General features: G+C 37.3%; 1 protein-coding gene across 5 annotated transcripts in view; it reads right to left on the reverse strand.

Moving 5' to 3' along the window:
* LOC115237754 (microphthalmia-associated transcription factor) overlaps positions 1-15,821 on the reverse strand; it is a 105,059-nt gene that overhangs the window by 13,353 nt on the left and 75,885 nt on the right. For 4 of the 5 annotated variants that reach the window (XM_029811003.1, XM_029811000.1, XM_029810998.1 and 1 more), the window contains exons 4-5: positions 11,075-11,264; positions 6,156-6,231 (exon numbers count right to left, since the gene is read on the reverse strand). In XM_029811003.1, the coding sequence (XP_029666863.1) occupies positions 6,156-6,231; positions 11,075-11,264 (266 nt within the window). Of the gene's footprint in view, positions 1-5,623; positions 5,964-6,155; positions 6,232-11,074; positions 11,265-15,821 lie in introns of those variants that run through there. The other variant, XM_029811001.1, reaches the window with a different exon arrangement.

Raw genomic sequence — 15,821 nt, forward strand, 5'->3', positions numbered from 1 at the left:
ACGCTCTTCGAAACTTTAGACACACGATTATTTCACCGAGATCGCGTTTGAGACAGGGTGTTTTGCGGGAAATTCCCAAAGTTCCTCATTCGACCATAATACAACCAATATTACCCGGTAGCACCGCCGCCACCGCCGACGACGACGTTTCGAGGGCCGTCTCAAGATGGAATTCCACGCGGGAATTCGCGCGTAATATCAGACGAACGGGAGTGGCGATAATTCGACGAAGGCAACAAAATCCTGAAGAATTTCCATAACACGCGTCGCATTCGTACTCTGCACTTCCTTTTTTTTTTTTCACCAAACTCCGTGTCTCGTTTGCGCCTTCTTCGCAGACACGGTGATTTGTCATTAATGCGGAGAATTTTTCGTACGGTGACGCTTTCTCGAAAAATTCACGAAGACGCGTAACGCAGAAACGAGAAGCGTGGGATAGCGTCTTGGACCGAGATATCTGCTTACTCGCGAGAGACATTCGCGATGATCCAGCGTGGACAATCTCGCAACGCCAGTGTGAAGAATGTCTGCCAAGCGACTTGCGAATAAGAATACAAGGGTGAGAAAAATTCAACATTTCCAGAGAGAAAGCGCAAACTTTTTTTTTCAGAAATACGTGACGACATACTGGACAGCGTCAAGAACGACTCTTTTTAGTGTATTTTATTTTTTCGCTCATTTTACATTCATGTAATTTATCACTATGAAACATGAGGTGAGTTATATCTACGAGCAAATAAAAATATATTACATGATATGCAATATAAACGTAAGAAGCATTTTTTTTTCTTAAAAACAATGTCATTCGAAGAACTCACGCGTTCAAATCAACAATTGCTGATAAGATACAGACATCATCCACAAACTATGTAATTAGCACGATAATATATAAATCAGTATTTATAATCAAATAATACTGTTTTGAAATGAAATTAGATTGCGATATTTTTTATACAAATATTAATAAAAATAATTATAAAAATATTCTTTCAATACGTCATTAATCATATTTCTCTGACATTAATATTGATAGCTCATTTGCTTCATCTCTCCATAAACACAGGTATTCTATTTTGAAGGATTAGGAACTTTTTAACTCGACGCGAGACCGATATAAAATTTTCCATAACGAACGGTAGGGACACGCCGTGAGATTCATCCTCGCGATTTAAATATTCTCACGCCGGAACTCGCGAACAACACTCACGGATTTTCGTCGTTATTCACGCTTTTTTTTCTCGCACGTCACGCCGCCGTCGCGGCCGTTGATTTACGACGGAATCGTTCCGTCGATTTATCGTCCGCAAAATCGCGAGCTACTGCCGTCCACGAGAAGGAGCGATAGCGAATGGAAAGCTTATTATGAGATGGCATTCGTCATGCCCGGGCGACATATCCATCCCTCCGTGAACTCCTCCGCGAACGGTCTACCGAGAAAACATAATCCTCCGTCTTATTCCGCAGGAATATCTGAAGGACCGAACGCGCGTCATGCAGCTGTCGCATTCTTAATTTCGCTTACTGACGCACGTGATTGAAGCGATTAAAACCCCCGATACAAAGGTAAGAACAAGACTGCAATATGTACGATCGCGCAATAATTCGTGCAAAACAGCGCAATCTTTGCAAAACAATATTTTATTAAGATTAATTTGACAGAAATAAAGATAAAGCTGAAGATAACAAGAAAATATAAATGTGAAATATACATATGTATATAGCGTTAAATTGAAATTTTTGTTAATCTGCAAAATTATGCAGATTAGAAATGTATAGACGGAAATAATAAATTACGAAGCAATGTAAACACAATTAATAATTATCTATTATTTTACGTTTCTCATAACAAAATAGTTTCGCGTTCTTGTAAGGGCGTGAGCGATCTCGCGAAGCGGCTAATAATTTACATTGCCTCAGCAAAATTGTAATTAAATTCATGCGCGATCGCGGATCGCGCCGTTGCATGATTCGCGAGATTTTACGCCCGCAAACTCGAAAGCCAAACAGCCGCCGAAACATCGCATAAAGCATCACTTTTCCACGCGATAGAGAGAGAGAGAGAGAGAAAGAGGCGCGTTGCCATGTTCCCGCAGCAACAACTTTGCGACGAGCGAATTTGCGGCTATGCGGGTTCGCGTATATTTCAAACTCGCTATCTGCGTTTCCACAAACGTGCCTACCGCATCAAATTCTGCATTTTATTATTTTCCTACGTAAAAGAGAAAGTGCGCATTTTTTTCGTGGTTGCCGAATTGTTTATCGTATACAGAGTTTGAGGATTCGACGAGAGTTCTGCCAACATTTTCAAGTTCATTCTCTCGAGTTGATATTCCGACCCGCAGTATCTTTCAGCAAAACAAAACAAAAAATAACAGCGTGTTTCGCCAACTTTCGCTGCCGAATATAATCACATCCTTTGTATAATTACGATTAATTCTAACGAGAAATTTTAATGCGAGAAATATGTATAGGTCACTTTTTTTATTTTCGAATTTAGCATAATTTAATTTTTATTTTATGTGAATGCCATGTCTTTATTTTGAATAAATATTTAATTAAATGCGCATTAAAAGTGCAAACCATTATTCGAAATAAATAGCTAAAGAATCATTCAAAGCACTACGTCATGAAAACTGACACACAGAGATCCAATTACATTTCAGTTAAATTAACAAGAGCACGCGTCGGAATTATTGAACATTCCGCGTTTGAACGGAGACGCGTGTCATGATGCATTTCAGGCCTCATGCGCGGTTTTCGTGCTTGTACACGCGTAGGGAACAAGTTTGTACGGCAAACAATAAACAGACGTGCATCGACGGGTTTCTCCTTCGCTAATGAGCAACGACGTAAGGAGGACGCGGATGAAGAGGGATTCGGGGTGTTTCGCAAGGAAACGAGGACGATTCGCCGAAACTCGAGCGGAATAAACGGGGACACCCGAGTGAAAATGGTGGAAGGAACGGGGAGAAATCTGTGTCGTGTTTACTGGTGTCTTTAGAATCCGGGCTGTACTTCGTTATCACCGCGCTATCGCGCCGAGTTTACTCGCGTCCCTCTTGATATCCTTCTCCACCAAAGTCGAAACTGAAACCCTGAAGGAGAAAGACGTTCCTACAACATGCCGAGACGCTCACAAGACCTCCTAATGCGAATCGTTCCCTTATCGGATATGATCGCGATTAGCCGCGATTTCAACAAAATTAAAGTTTCTGCAAAAAAATACATCTGCTTTTCTTATGTATAAATAGATAAATATATATATATGTAATGTATAATATAAAAATTAATTTAATATATAGCATAAAATTTAATAAATTACTAATTGACAAGAAAGAGAGAAAGAGAAATTAAAATTTGGTGTTATAATATTTTGTACAAATTATGATAAAAATTAGTAATTAATTTTAATTAAGATAGATCCCTTACACTGTGTTTGTGTTGTAATTTTTAAAATCTTTAAAATATTTGTTTGTATTATCTATATTCAAATTAAACATATTTATCTAAAATCATGCCTGATTCATATCAAATTGCTTCTGACGAGTGAATCAAATCCGCTTCCATAAGGAAAGTTGTGCAATATGAATCCGATGCGGTTGACAATTCCGTTCTTTTATCACACGCGATAGAGCGCAAGCGCGAAGCGTTATCGCACATTTGTTGTATGTACACGATTGTAATGAGCGTCATTAGATAAAAAAAGGCGCTACGAATCGAGGACATATATACGTACTAATGCACAGACAATATATGGACCGATAAATCAAAAAATCGATCGAGAAATTTAAAATGCATGTTAAATGCAATTCCAGAGAAACATTGCAATGAGTATAAATTATGACTGATAAACATGATTAAGGTAAAGCCGCATTAATTCAACTCTCATCTCGTCAGCTTCAAATATCGGAGGGAAAGGAGAGAGAAATTCGAGACGTGAAACACATTAATCCCAGGCATGCTCTCGTTATCGCGTCTATCGGTGACGTGTCGAAAAATATGACGGGAATATGACGGCAGATAAAGAATGCACGCTTGTCCGCACGCTTCTCCTTCATCGAACGCAGATAACATAAATTACGATGCCGTAAATCAATAATTATAAACGATAAACGTTGTGTCCGCTTTGCGACATATCGCTTGTACCAAGACATGAACGATGTTGAAAATTGATGTCGCGACAAACTGTATCAAGAATGATTTTAAGCTAAATAATTTTCTCTCGATAAAAGTCAGTTTCATCGATGCTCTAACGCTTCCATAAATTCTTTGTTTTCTTCGAAATCTCGGCAGTAAAAATATAAAAAAAAAAACCATGATATAATTAATGATTCTCTAGTAAAGTGCATTAATACATAATAACTTGAATTACAAATTTTCTATGATTAAGATTGTTTTCTTTTTTTATATATTATTTGTTGAAAAATCAAGATGAATTTATTTATATTCACCACATAAGGGTTTCTTATCACTGACAAAACTAGTTGCTACTCGCGACCCTAATTCGTTTGGGTTTTCCCGTGGTTTTTCGAGGATCGTTATTCAAAGAAACGCGCATGAGAAAAGAGGACGTCGAACACGAAAGAGGGAGTTTTTAAGTTCGCCGGATGTTGACACAGATAAATGGGTCGATCGTCGGACTGATAAATGACGGACTTGTTCGGCTATTCTATGCAAAAGGATCGTTCATTAGTACGTACGTGTGTCGAAGAAGTTTCGGTGTCGAAGATTTGTGTCAGGGATCACGTCCGAAACAGGTCAGACGCAAAGCGCATGTCATCGAGATTCCAGAAAAAAAACGACAGAAAAAACAGACATCTCGTTTTCTTAACATGTTATATGATATATTATATATAATTGGGAACTATTCACTCGAAATAATTTGCATCATGTTATGTGTGTGCGTACGATAGATTTTACTGTTTAAAACTTATTTAATTTAGTAGTATTGATTAAATAAAAATTTACAATTCTGAATTTTTCAAGGATTACCAATTAAATTTACTTTAGAATAATTCCAGTTATATAATATCCAATTATATATAAACTCTATTTATCGATTGTATTGTATATTATAATTGATATCATAATCTAAACTAATTAAAAGCAAATAAAGTGTGTTACTAACAATAAGTTAGCAGACTGAAATTTTTACAGTTATATAAATGGCTCTAAACATAAACATCGAGCGGTATAGATAAGACTTTTTACGATACTCCGGTATAACGGTGGATAATTAAGCACATTGTATAACCATATATTGAGGGTTATCTTTTATCACCACGCTATTCTAACATAAAAAAATTAAAATATTCCAGTTACGTAATATATTACTAAACGTTAAAACAATGTATTTAAATTTATTTTATTTATATCTTACGATATCAAAACAGATATACGCAATTTAAAGTACAACAATACTTTGAAATAAAATCATTTTATAATCGAAGTAATTTTTAATATGTATCTAAAAGATCCTTTTTAATTATGTTTCCTAAATTTAAATACCAAAATATGAAAGAACAAATTTTCTAAAGTTACATAAAAAATTAAATGGTGTGTTGCCAAAAAAATTAATTTTATAAATTAATTTATTTAAAACGTGAGAGAGAGAGAATACACGAGCATGATAAAAGGTATGATAAGATTACACGATGATGAAAGGTACGATAAGTGTACGATGTAAGCAAACTCGCCTTTTTTCCAATCTCTTCCTCCTCGTATTTCCGATTCGTGGTGTTATTTTTCCTTCGCATTTACCTTCATTCACCGGGTCGAAGGAAGTGTTGCGCTTTGACGGTAGGAAAGACGGGAAACAAAGCTGAGATAGAGGAAGGAAGAGCGAGCGGCCGTGAAGAGCCGGCGGAAGGAAAGCAGAGGGAAGGAGAGAGCGGGAAGGGGCGAAGAATGGACTTCCGGTCCAGATGAGATGAAAGCCTCTCGTCTCGAGCACCTGACCTGGACTAACTCGTCGTAAAGGGTCACGAACAGGAAATAATGGTCTATGGGGAATGTGCAAAGAGTAAGGTGGAGAATAAGAGAACTGCGAGGAGAAGGATGGATGGTGAGATAAAGAGAGAGAGAGAGGAGCGAACGTGCGACAAGGAGGAAGCGATGGAAAGAGAAGAAACGGAAGAAAAGAAATTCGTACTCACGGGTCATTGGTCTTGGGCAGGAGGGTGCCGAGCTCCTTGATCCTGTCGTTGATGTTGAAGCGCCGCCGTCGCTCGACTGAAAACGGAAATTGTGCACATCAATCATGGCTCGCTCGCGACAGATGCGATAGATAGATCGCGTCGTTTGTTAATTCGCCCGCTAATCGCACGACCGAATCGACGCGCGAGAACGGTTCGTCCTCCAACCTTTTTTTTTTTCGCGTCCCCAGACTTGTCTGTCTCGACTTTAAAAAGAGCTTTCTTCCTTCTTATAGTTATCAAAGAACCAACTTTATGTGGTTACTAAAGAAATAGAAATAGATACAAAAAAAATTCCATCAGATTTAAATTAAAAATGTTAATCAAAAATCGACAATTTTTATGGTTAAAAATCAGAGTCATGTGTGTATATTTTTTTATAATATTGCTATAAAACTATTTTTAATAGATACGTCAAATATATTTGAGGATCTTTTCGTGCAATCTCCCCGTAAAAACACAAATGGATCTGGATTCTTGTATTATCTTTGAAATAATAAGATTTTTTACGTGGTATGATCACTATTTCTCCCCTTTTTCGATTATATTTCTGAGAGAGAAAAAAGACAAAAAAAAATATATATATATTTATCTATATTTCCTTAGACGCTCAATCATCTACATTCAGCTATGCTCGCGGACTATTATTTTTCTTGAGGTTACAATCTTACCACTTGACGCGATTGGGAGCAAACGTGATATCCCTCGATCGCTCGATCCCAATAAACTATATCGACATCGTCTTGAACGCGCGCGCAAATTGTGAAGGGTCAAACCGTCTCCCGTATCGTCGTCTCGTATCGAAGTTATTGGGCAGGAAAGCATATCGCGCTTTCCGGAGGATATAGCGTATCTCCCCTGCGGAAAAGACTGCGAACCAAATCACCCTATCGTTGGCACATGACTCCCGCACCCGATCGATTATTCCGGCCAGGTATCTCTTCAACGAAGAGGTCAAGCTTGATTCCCTATCCTTCGCGCGCGTCTCCGATATCGCGATCGCGTCGATGATGACCCACCGTCGGAAAAATAAATTCGTCAAAATGCGTGTTCCGGACGGAGACAGCACTCCATTACTCGTCATCATGAATAATGGAAAAGGAATATTGTGTCGACATTCATCGATAAAGATAAAAGATACAGAGCAAGTGATTAATTCTTCTTCCACTCTTTTAGTCTGTTTTCAGATACGTCGATAACATCGTCTCTATATCAGTATTAATCGACTTTAGACGCGATAAGAATCGCAAACTGAATGCAGAAGTTAATGGCAGAGGATACAAGACAAAATATTTTGTTTTTAATAAATCATGAAACTTGATAAAATAATTCAACTTCTTCAACAATACATATTAAATAAACAAAGAATTTAATTCTCAGGAAAAGTATAAACTTATAACATTTATCTTTCTCATTTCTTTATCCAGAATAAAATATATTCTTTAGAAATAATAACCAAAAAATTGAAATAATGTAATAGAAATAGAAAATTATGTTTAAAAATCTGATACCGTCGAAATCAAATTTCGATTTTTAAAACGAGAAAGACGAAAAAGAGACTACATTAAAAGACTTTCCTACAAAATAAAATTTTCAAGAGAGAATACTCTGATTTCATAGAAATCAAATGTAGTCGAGGCAAAATCGGTTCCAAATAAGATCTACGTCACTTCTGAAAAACTTCAAAGTGCATCGCATGTCTACGTCATGCCAAACAAAATTCTGAGAATTGCTGATTCATATTGTAGAGACAAATATTTGTAAACAGCGCGATAGAACGGCTATATAAAGGTTATAAAAGATGAGATACGATCGAGGAGATGTCGCACGCGCGAGGAGACGAAGGAGCAGCCTTGAAAACTTTAAGGAAGCTGTAACTTCCTCTCTTGAACTCGATTCGCTCCGGGAGAGAAAGAGAGAGATAGAAATGAGGAGGACAACACGAGAAGAGAAGAGAACGACGAAGAGAGGGATGGACATAGACGGGAAGAGCGAGAGGGAACTTCCTCTGATCTCACTGATTAGATTACGATGGTTAATTTAGAGTAGGGTGAGGCACAGGCTGGAAAGTCGATGAAGATGGGAGAGGACAAACGACGGAGATCGAAGCTACTCGATTCTGTCGAGAAGATGCGCGAACCTATGCTTTTCGCTTGGAATCAAGAGGCACGCCTTCCTAATCGACGACGATGAGTCTCATCAATCAGCAAACCCCAGTTTCCGGTGGGAAGAAATTATCCGAGATACGAGCAAAGATTAGGGAGAAGCGTTTCATCGACCTGGCTTCGAGTTTCTAACGAAAGAGAATGCGAAATTGCCCTTTAACTCCAGATCGCAATAAATTCGTTGTGTCCGAAGGAATAATTTGCTTTCTATGTTGCAAATCAGGAAATTCCGAATGATTTTATATGTATCTTAGTTTTTATATATGCCTATTAAATTTACATAAAATATGTCCTGTAGAATTCTCAATCTATTGAATCAATCTCTAATTCAGGAAAAATTTTATCATATTTATTTAATGCGGAAAAAGATTTGCGTACTTTGCGAATGTAAAGCATAAAATGAAGACAAAACCGTTTGATCACATTTCCTGAGTGAAGCAAATTAGGAAAAGAGACGCAATTAACAGGATTAAACAAATTAGGAAAAAGGAAGATACGTTCGCAAATGGACTCACGTTGCATGCAAATCGATAAAGCGCGTAAAAAAGACAAGTCAAAGTCTCGCCGATAAGCTTCTCTTTCATCCCTCGCACGTAGAACACCGTGCAATCGATAATGTACCAGGCGGAGATGCACAATAGTAGTTAATAAGTGGCGAGACAAAGAAAGAGCGAATCAGGGAGGCGCGACTATTTTTACAGAATTCCTACTTCATTTCCTATATTTCCGCGTAATTCACGGCCGTTATTTCGCCATTCTCTTTTACAAATTCGATTCCGCCTCTTTCGTATCCACCGGCCTTTCATTATGCCCGCGATTGTTTTCGGAAAATTGGATGCTTCAATTCTTTCCAATGCAGTCCGTGCTACCGTCACCGATTTCCGCTTGTTTCATTCGCGAGCATCGTGCATTTTTTGCAATTTTAGCGATGCTTTAATCACGAGAATCAACGGCGAAATAAAGTCGCGGAAGGAACGGCGCATTACATCTCATGAGAAAACCGCATAAGGTAGATTAAAAGAGATATGTAAAAAAAAAAAAATCAAATGATTCAAGTTTCTGATTAAATAAAATTCTATTATATTAATTATATAAATAATATTATTTTGTCATCATTATATATTATGTCATACGAATACATTTCTGACTCAAATTTCTAAACTATTTAAGGACAAGACACGAAAATTCAATTAACTGTACGATACGCGTTAAATTTGCCTTTATTTTCAAAATTACATTTACAAATATCAGAATGTAAAACGTATTTCAAATATGTGCACATGTTCGCGCGCGGAAATTCATAAAAATTCACGCATATGTAGTGAAGTTTTATTGCACTGCAATGGAAAGCGCGAGGCGAGATAATTGAAGCTCACTGATTACTTGGTCAAATTCACGGGATTGTCGCGAATCACACGAACACAAATGCGCGATTCAACGCGTAACACATACTGCATAGTAAAAATATAAAAAACCGGCACCCAACAAAAACGTCGCATTGTTCGAATATTGCCGTTCGAAAATTGTTTATTGTCTTCTTACACTCCATGTGGAGATTAATTCATTTCTCATCTTAATGAGAATTCTTCGCAGCAGCGTGTCTATCGATTTTCAACGTTCAGCGATAGAAACCGATGGTAATGTTTTTGCATCACACACAAGTGCACTTGTGCATTTATTAAATAAGAGAAATTATTTTACAAATGTATATAGATGCATTTGTAATTTAATATTCTCTTCAAAGACATGCATGTATAATGCATATATAATGTGAGATAAGAAAATTTTGAATCATTAAACTTAGAAAAAACTAAAAGATTGTGTGAAATGATGAGAAAAGAAATATAAAGACGTTATTATTAAAATAAAATCCTGACAATACTATGCTCGAAATATTATTTCATTTGTCAAGAATAATCTAAAAATACTAAAAATTTCCATTAAATTTTCGTTACACCATGAATGTGCGAGGTTATATTTGATTCGCCGGCGTTGTTTGCGTTAACAGATAACCGACAGACGCTAGTTTAATTGAGTGCATTCGCGATAACAATAAACGACCGATGTATGGGGACACGCGGCGACATTTTTCCATTATCATTTAAATAGTCCGTTTACGTCGCGGGCACCGTGTTGACATAAGTATAATGCAGTAAACGTCGGTAATAATGACGACGCCAAGGAACCGCCGATTGCTACCATTGAGGTGTAAATTACACGGTGGCGCTTATCAATTATTTCTACACGGATAAACAAAATTTGCCTACAACTTGCTGATCGAGCGATATTCAAAGCGGCTGTACCAAGAAACAAGATTAAAATGTCAGGCTTATTACGAAAGCCACGTGCCGCTGAGACACAAAATAGAATTCCAGCACGTAATTTCGAATCCGCCACATGACGTAATCTGTAGTCGTGAACGTGAATAAATTCTCTTCGACGTAAAAGATAAACACCGGACGACAATCTTTTGCAGAGACATATGATACAGTTGCTTTAACAAAACTAGATAAGCTATATGAAAACTTTTAATTCATTGCTTGGATATTTTATTAATGTATAAAATTTCCCGTACAAGATACTTAATTTCATGGAATGATATTTATTATCATCTATAATTAAATCAGATTAAATTTAATAAATGTCAGAATGCGCGCACGACTACAGATATGTCATCGTAAAAATTTAATCAGAAAGAGTCAATTATCAACTTACTCATATTGTGATTGTCCTTCTTCTGCCGATCTTTGGCAAGGGCGTGGATTTCCGCTTCCGTAAGCAAGAGAGGTTCTGGCTTAATTTGAAGCTCCGGTATATTCGTGAGACTTCCGGCTTGGCCGTCCTTCAATCCATCACCCAAGGAGCCAGCCTCGAACGACAGTATGTCGTCCAGGAGGTCCTCAGCCTGCAATCACATAAAAAAAGCATATCATGATAGATAGCATTAACTTGCATGAAATTTCGCTGTAAAAGAGAGTTTACGCATTGTGTAAATCTTATAATTTTTTTAAGAATTAAGGAAAAAGATACATATAACGTCTCGTTTCTTCACTTAAGTTGTGGCATGAACGTCGGAGCGTTCATAATAAGACACTACGTATTGTCACATAAAATATGTAAATTAATGTATGAAATATCAAATTCTACTAGATTTCAACGACTACCGTTGATAGAAAAAAAAAAAATTACATTATGCAATCTATGCAAAACGACGCGCTTTTTACAAGCGTTCGGTGATAAAGCGTACTCGTCGTCACCTTCGTGCGACAACATTACCAGGACTCGCTCGGTGGTTAATGCAATTTTTCCCTGAGACGGGAATTTCACGATCGACGCAAATGATCGTTCTTCTCCGAAGACGAGGAAGGAAGAGCGACACCGAAGGAGGAAGAAATTCACAAAAGGCGCAAGGAAACTCGGAACGAAAAGTGTGCGCGTCGTTAATAATTCTTGAGAGCGCGATCGACGCCGTTTGCTAAATCACCCTTTCAAGCCCTAAAGACTCGTTGTCTTCGGCGCGTAAAGCTCTCCGCGCGATATATCGACCGTATAATGTTATTCACGGGCTCTCCGATAAAATGATTCACGCGTCGACATGGCTGTCGTCTCCGTCGCGAAATCGGACTCGTTCCCCTTCTCGCTCTCTCTTTTTTTTCTCTCTCTCTCTCTCTCTCTCTCCCCACCGAGAGTATTTATTCACCGTTTCTTTCTTCCACGTCCATTCCATTCCGCAATAATATTTCGTCTTAGAAACGTCGATAAGCCATCGTTCGCTGTCGGACATGATACGGATTTAAGTGCCAAATACTGTTCGGTCGCTCGATGAAACGAAAGAGAACGTAATTCATAGCGATAAATCCTGATCGATACTAGTGGAAACAACGGCAGCTCTTTTCACGCCATTATCTGAGAAACGTATCTCGTTATAAATTAAAGATTACGCAGCGTTATACTGATTTGTGCGATAAGAACAAAGTGCGAGATGTGTGAGAAAAGATAAAGATCGAATGAATGCAGGATGTATTTCCTGACGATGATTGATAATATTAATCTAATTTTCAATTTTTCCTAGCTAGTTAAATAATAAATTATAAAAAGAATTTAATTTTCTTTATCTCTCTTAAATTATACGTAAATAGAATTTTAAAAATATTTAAATATATGCTTCCACAAAATATATCAAAAGAGTCATTATTATTTAGAATTTTTATACAAATTGATAAAAGAGATGCTTTTAATAAAATATTACGATTTTCTAGACTCCGAATGGCTTTATCATTAATCATAGCAGGGAGTAAATATTTCCCAAAGAACATTATCTCCGAAACTGTGAAAAAACTCAGAGTCGCGATTATCTCACGCGTCGTTACAGTTCTGCGAGATACGAGTCTCGGAACGAATGCATCGCCGATGCAAGTGCATCGTGACTGTCGATGTACATACAGCGTATATATGTGTGATGTTACGTAAACATTACGTAAACAATAATAAGCGAGCTCTGTGTGTGCCGACCTGTGGAATAACGTTTCGACGCCGACTGCTGCCGCCGACCGACAAGAGATGAATCGAGTTACATGTACCTCTCGTTTCGCCGGACGCGCTTTGACGCGAGCGAATCGACAAAAGCCATGCGCCATGGCTGCGAGCGAGAAACACAATAATTGTATAATAGCTCAGATGTACTGGAGCAGATGTACTGGGTATTCTAAAAGTTGCGCATCTTTTCCACGCGATTAAAAGACGTTCAAACTCTAACTAATCGTAAGACAATTCGCCGAAAGGCATCAATCAATTTACAAATAATTAAAAATTAGTATCAAATTAGAACCGCCATCAATATCAAATAGAATTTTAATTAATAACATTTCAATTAGTTACAAAATATATTAAGATATACATTTAATGTGATTAGAAATTAAGGCATAATTATATATGAAGAAAACAGCAGTGTATAGTAAAACATCAGCTAAATAAAAATCGACAGAAGATGAAATCAAATTATATTAAGTCATTAAAAATTATACTATCAATTTTGCTGACCTACTCAAATTAAATCGTTATGACGATAATAACGAGACAAGTAGAAGGAATGCGCAGGCTGAGAAAGAAGTAATTTCGAAACACGATGGCAAAGATGAATGGTGCGAGCGCGAAGATGAGAAGCGAGTAGATAGATGACAGAGACAACATTGATCGCCGCTGTGGTCAATGAAACTGATGCGCGTCGAAAGCGAAGGCGTGATCGGTGAAGGGGCTATAATGTATAGTGTATACGATACGCGCGATCAAAGTGAATTGCCCCTGCAATACGAGCGCCCAGATAATAATATACGCTTGCGATTTAACGTTTAACTCTAAAGCGGTATTTTTACCACGAGACCCTTTTAACGTAAATACGTACGCGAGATAATTAAAATTATTTTTTCATTGAAAGATTAATTAATAAAAAAAAATACTTCAACACAGGAAGAATTTTATTATCTTTAATGTGCGCGTGAAATATATATATTCTCTCTTTAAAGTCTTCCATACCTCTGTTACACAGATTTTTTTTTTTTTTTTTTTTTTTTTTTTTTTGGTTGCGCGTATTAAAATTTAGGAAACGCGTATTAAAGTTTTATTATTCCATATTGCATTCTGTATAATCCTTGCGAATAGCGTCCAGCAAAATGCAGTCGAAAATTCGGCATAGAGATGATCTGTAATAGTGACCTGGCCAGTTGATATTAACCGATGATAGTCACAAGCCGGCTGCATCGGGCGGCGTTTTATTTCGAGGTTCCTATGTCAATTTCGTGAATTATGCAGCAACGCGTGCGCGATTCTCATAAACGCAATTGGCGAAGGCCCGCTGGCTCGTTAAGCACGAAAAAAAAAAAAAAAAAAAAAAAGCGCTACACCTCGTTAAACGTCACCCGGTCGTTAATGGACAGCCGTTTCGCCGCTCTCGCACACCGTATATATACCGCTGTACGTAACGTAAATGAATCGTCTTTAAAGAACCACGTTACGACCGAAACAGCCCTGGTCGTAGAAATGCGAATGGCTCCGTTTTCGATTATCGAACGCGCGACGTCGAACAGAGAGTTCGTTAATTAGGTACGTTAAAATACGAGGTGCGATAAAAAAAGGTGATCGATTTCTCTGCTATATCAGCAAGAGACATTTTTCACATATCACTTTTTGTCTTGTAATGTTATAGATCTATAATGGTATCTGCAATATTTTTTCGATGGTTCTTAATTAATGTGTACCATTTTTTAATAAATTATCGCACATCTTTAATGAAAATGTTATAACAATTATGTAAAGTTTTCGCTAAACTTGTTTAAGAAAGGAAAGTTTTTTAAACTTGGATGTATTTCTCCTGGTATCGCGTCAAAATTTTCGTTCAATTGTGAATCCGTACATCACTATATTGCTATGAAAGAAGAATAATTATACTATTTAACCGCGATAATATCGATTAAATAGTACAACCACGCCCGCGAATTAGAATTATCAACGAATCATTCAGCGACGAGCGAAGCGAATTGCAGCGACAGGAAGCAATTGCGTCTGCGATTGCATAACGAACGAAGATTATAATTGCATACAATTAAGTACCGCAAGCATGCGAGATAATGTTAGAATGGCTTTAATTAATTCCGGTCGCGTAAGATGTCCGATCGTACATACGGCAAGAAATTACGACGAGATGCAGTCCTTGTTCCGTTATATTCATCTCATATGTGTATCTGCATCCATAGTACTTATCCGGCTTTGAGATAGAGAAAAGGATTAGCGAAATTAGAATGACGTTAACATAATCATAAATTATGTTAAGGAGGAGAGAAGGGGTGTATACTTGGATTATGAACTTGTTAACATATTTAAATAATAAAAACTAATTATAGATAATAATGAAAACCGTATATGTAGCATATACGGTGAAATAAATCATGTTTTTTTAAACTCACTCGTGTTTATCGCAGATGTTTGATCGAACGTATAGCAACCAATCTCTATGAGCAGAAAGATAAAAGCGCCCATTTTTCCTTGCCCACCGCATTTCATAAAATGTGTACTCCCATCTATGTAAATGAAAACACTTTTTATATGCATGTTGTACGTTACATACGTGTAATGGCGGTGTTATGCAAATTCGTATACGCGGCACGTTCGGTAACCATTATTCATACCCCTCCACGCTTCAGAAAACGAGTTTATGGTTCGTCAAGGCGCCCGTATTCAATAGAATTCCGCATTAACGAACGTCTTATAAGTTAGCGGAACAGAATGAGCAGAATCAATTCTAATTAATATTTTTATTTGTTGCTCATTTGTTGCTAAAAAGTTGCAAAAGAAAAAAATTTGTTGCTCTGTAAGTTTTTAAAAAAAATGATGTGTTCCGCTAACTTATAAGACGTCATTAACGACTTCGTCGGAAAAATTCGTATCAATATGGACGCGCTGCATCGTG

This window comes from Formica exsecta, unplaced genomic scaffold (assembly GCF_003651465.1).
Source record: "Formica exsecta isolate Colony F162 unplaced genomic scaffold, ASM365146v1 scaffold308, whole genome shotgun sequence".
Lineage (NCBI taxonomy): Eukaryota > Metazoa > Arthropoda > Insecta > Hymenoptera > Formicidae > Formica > Formica exsecta.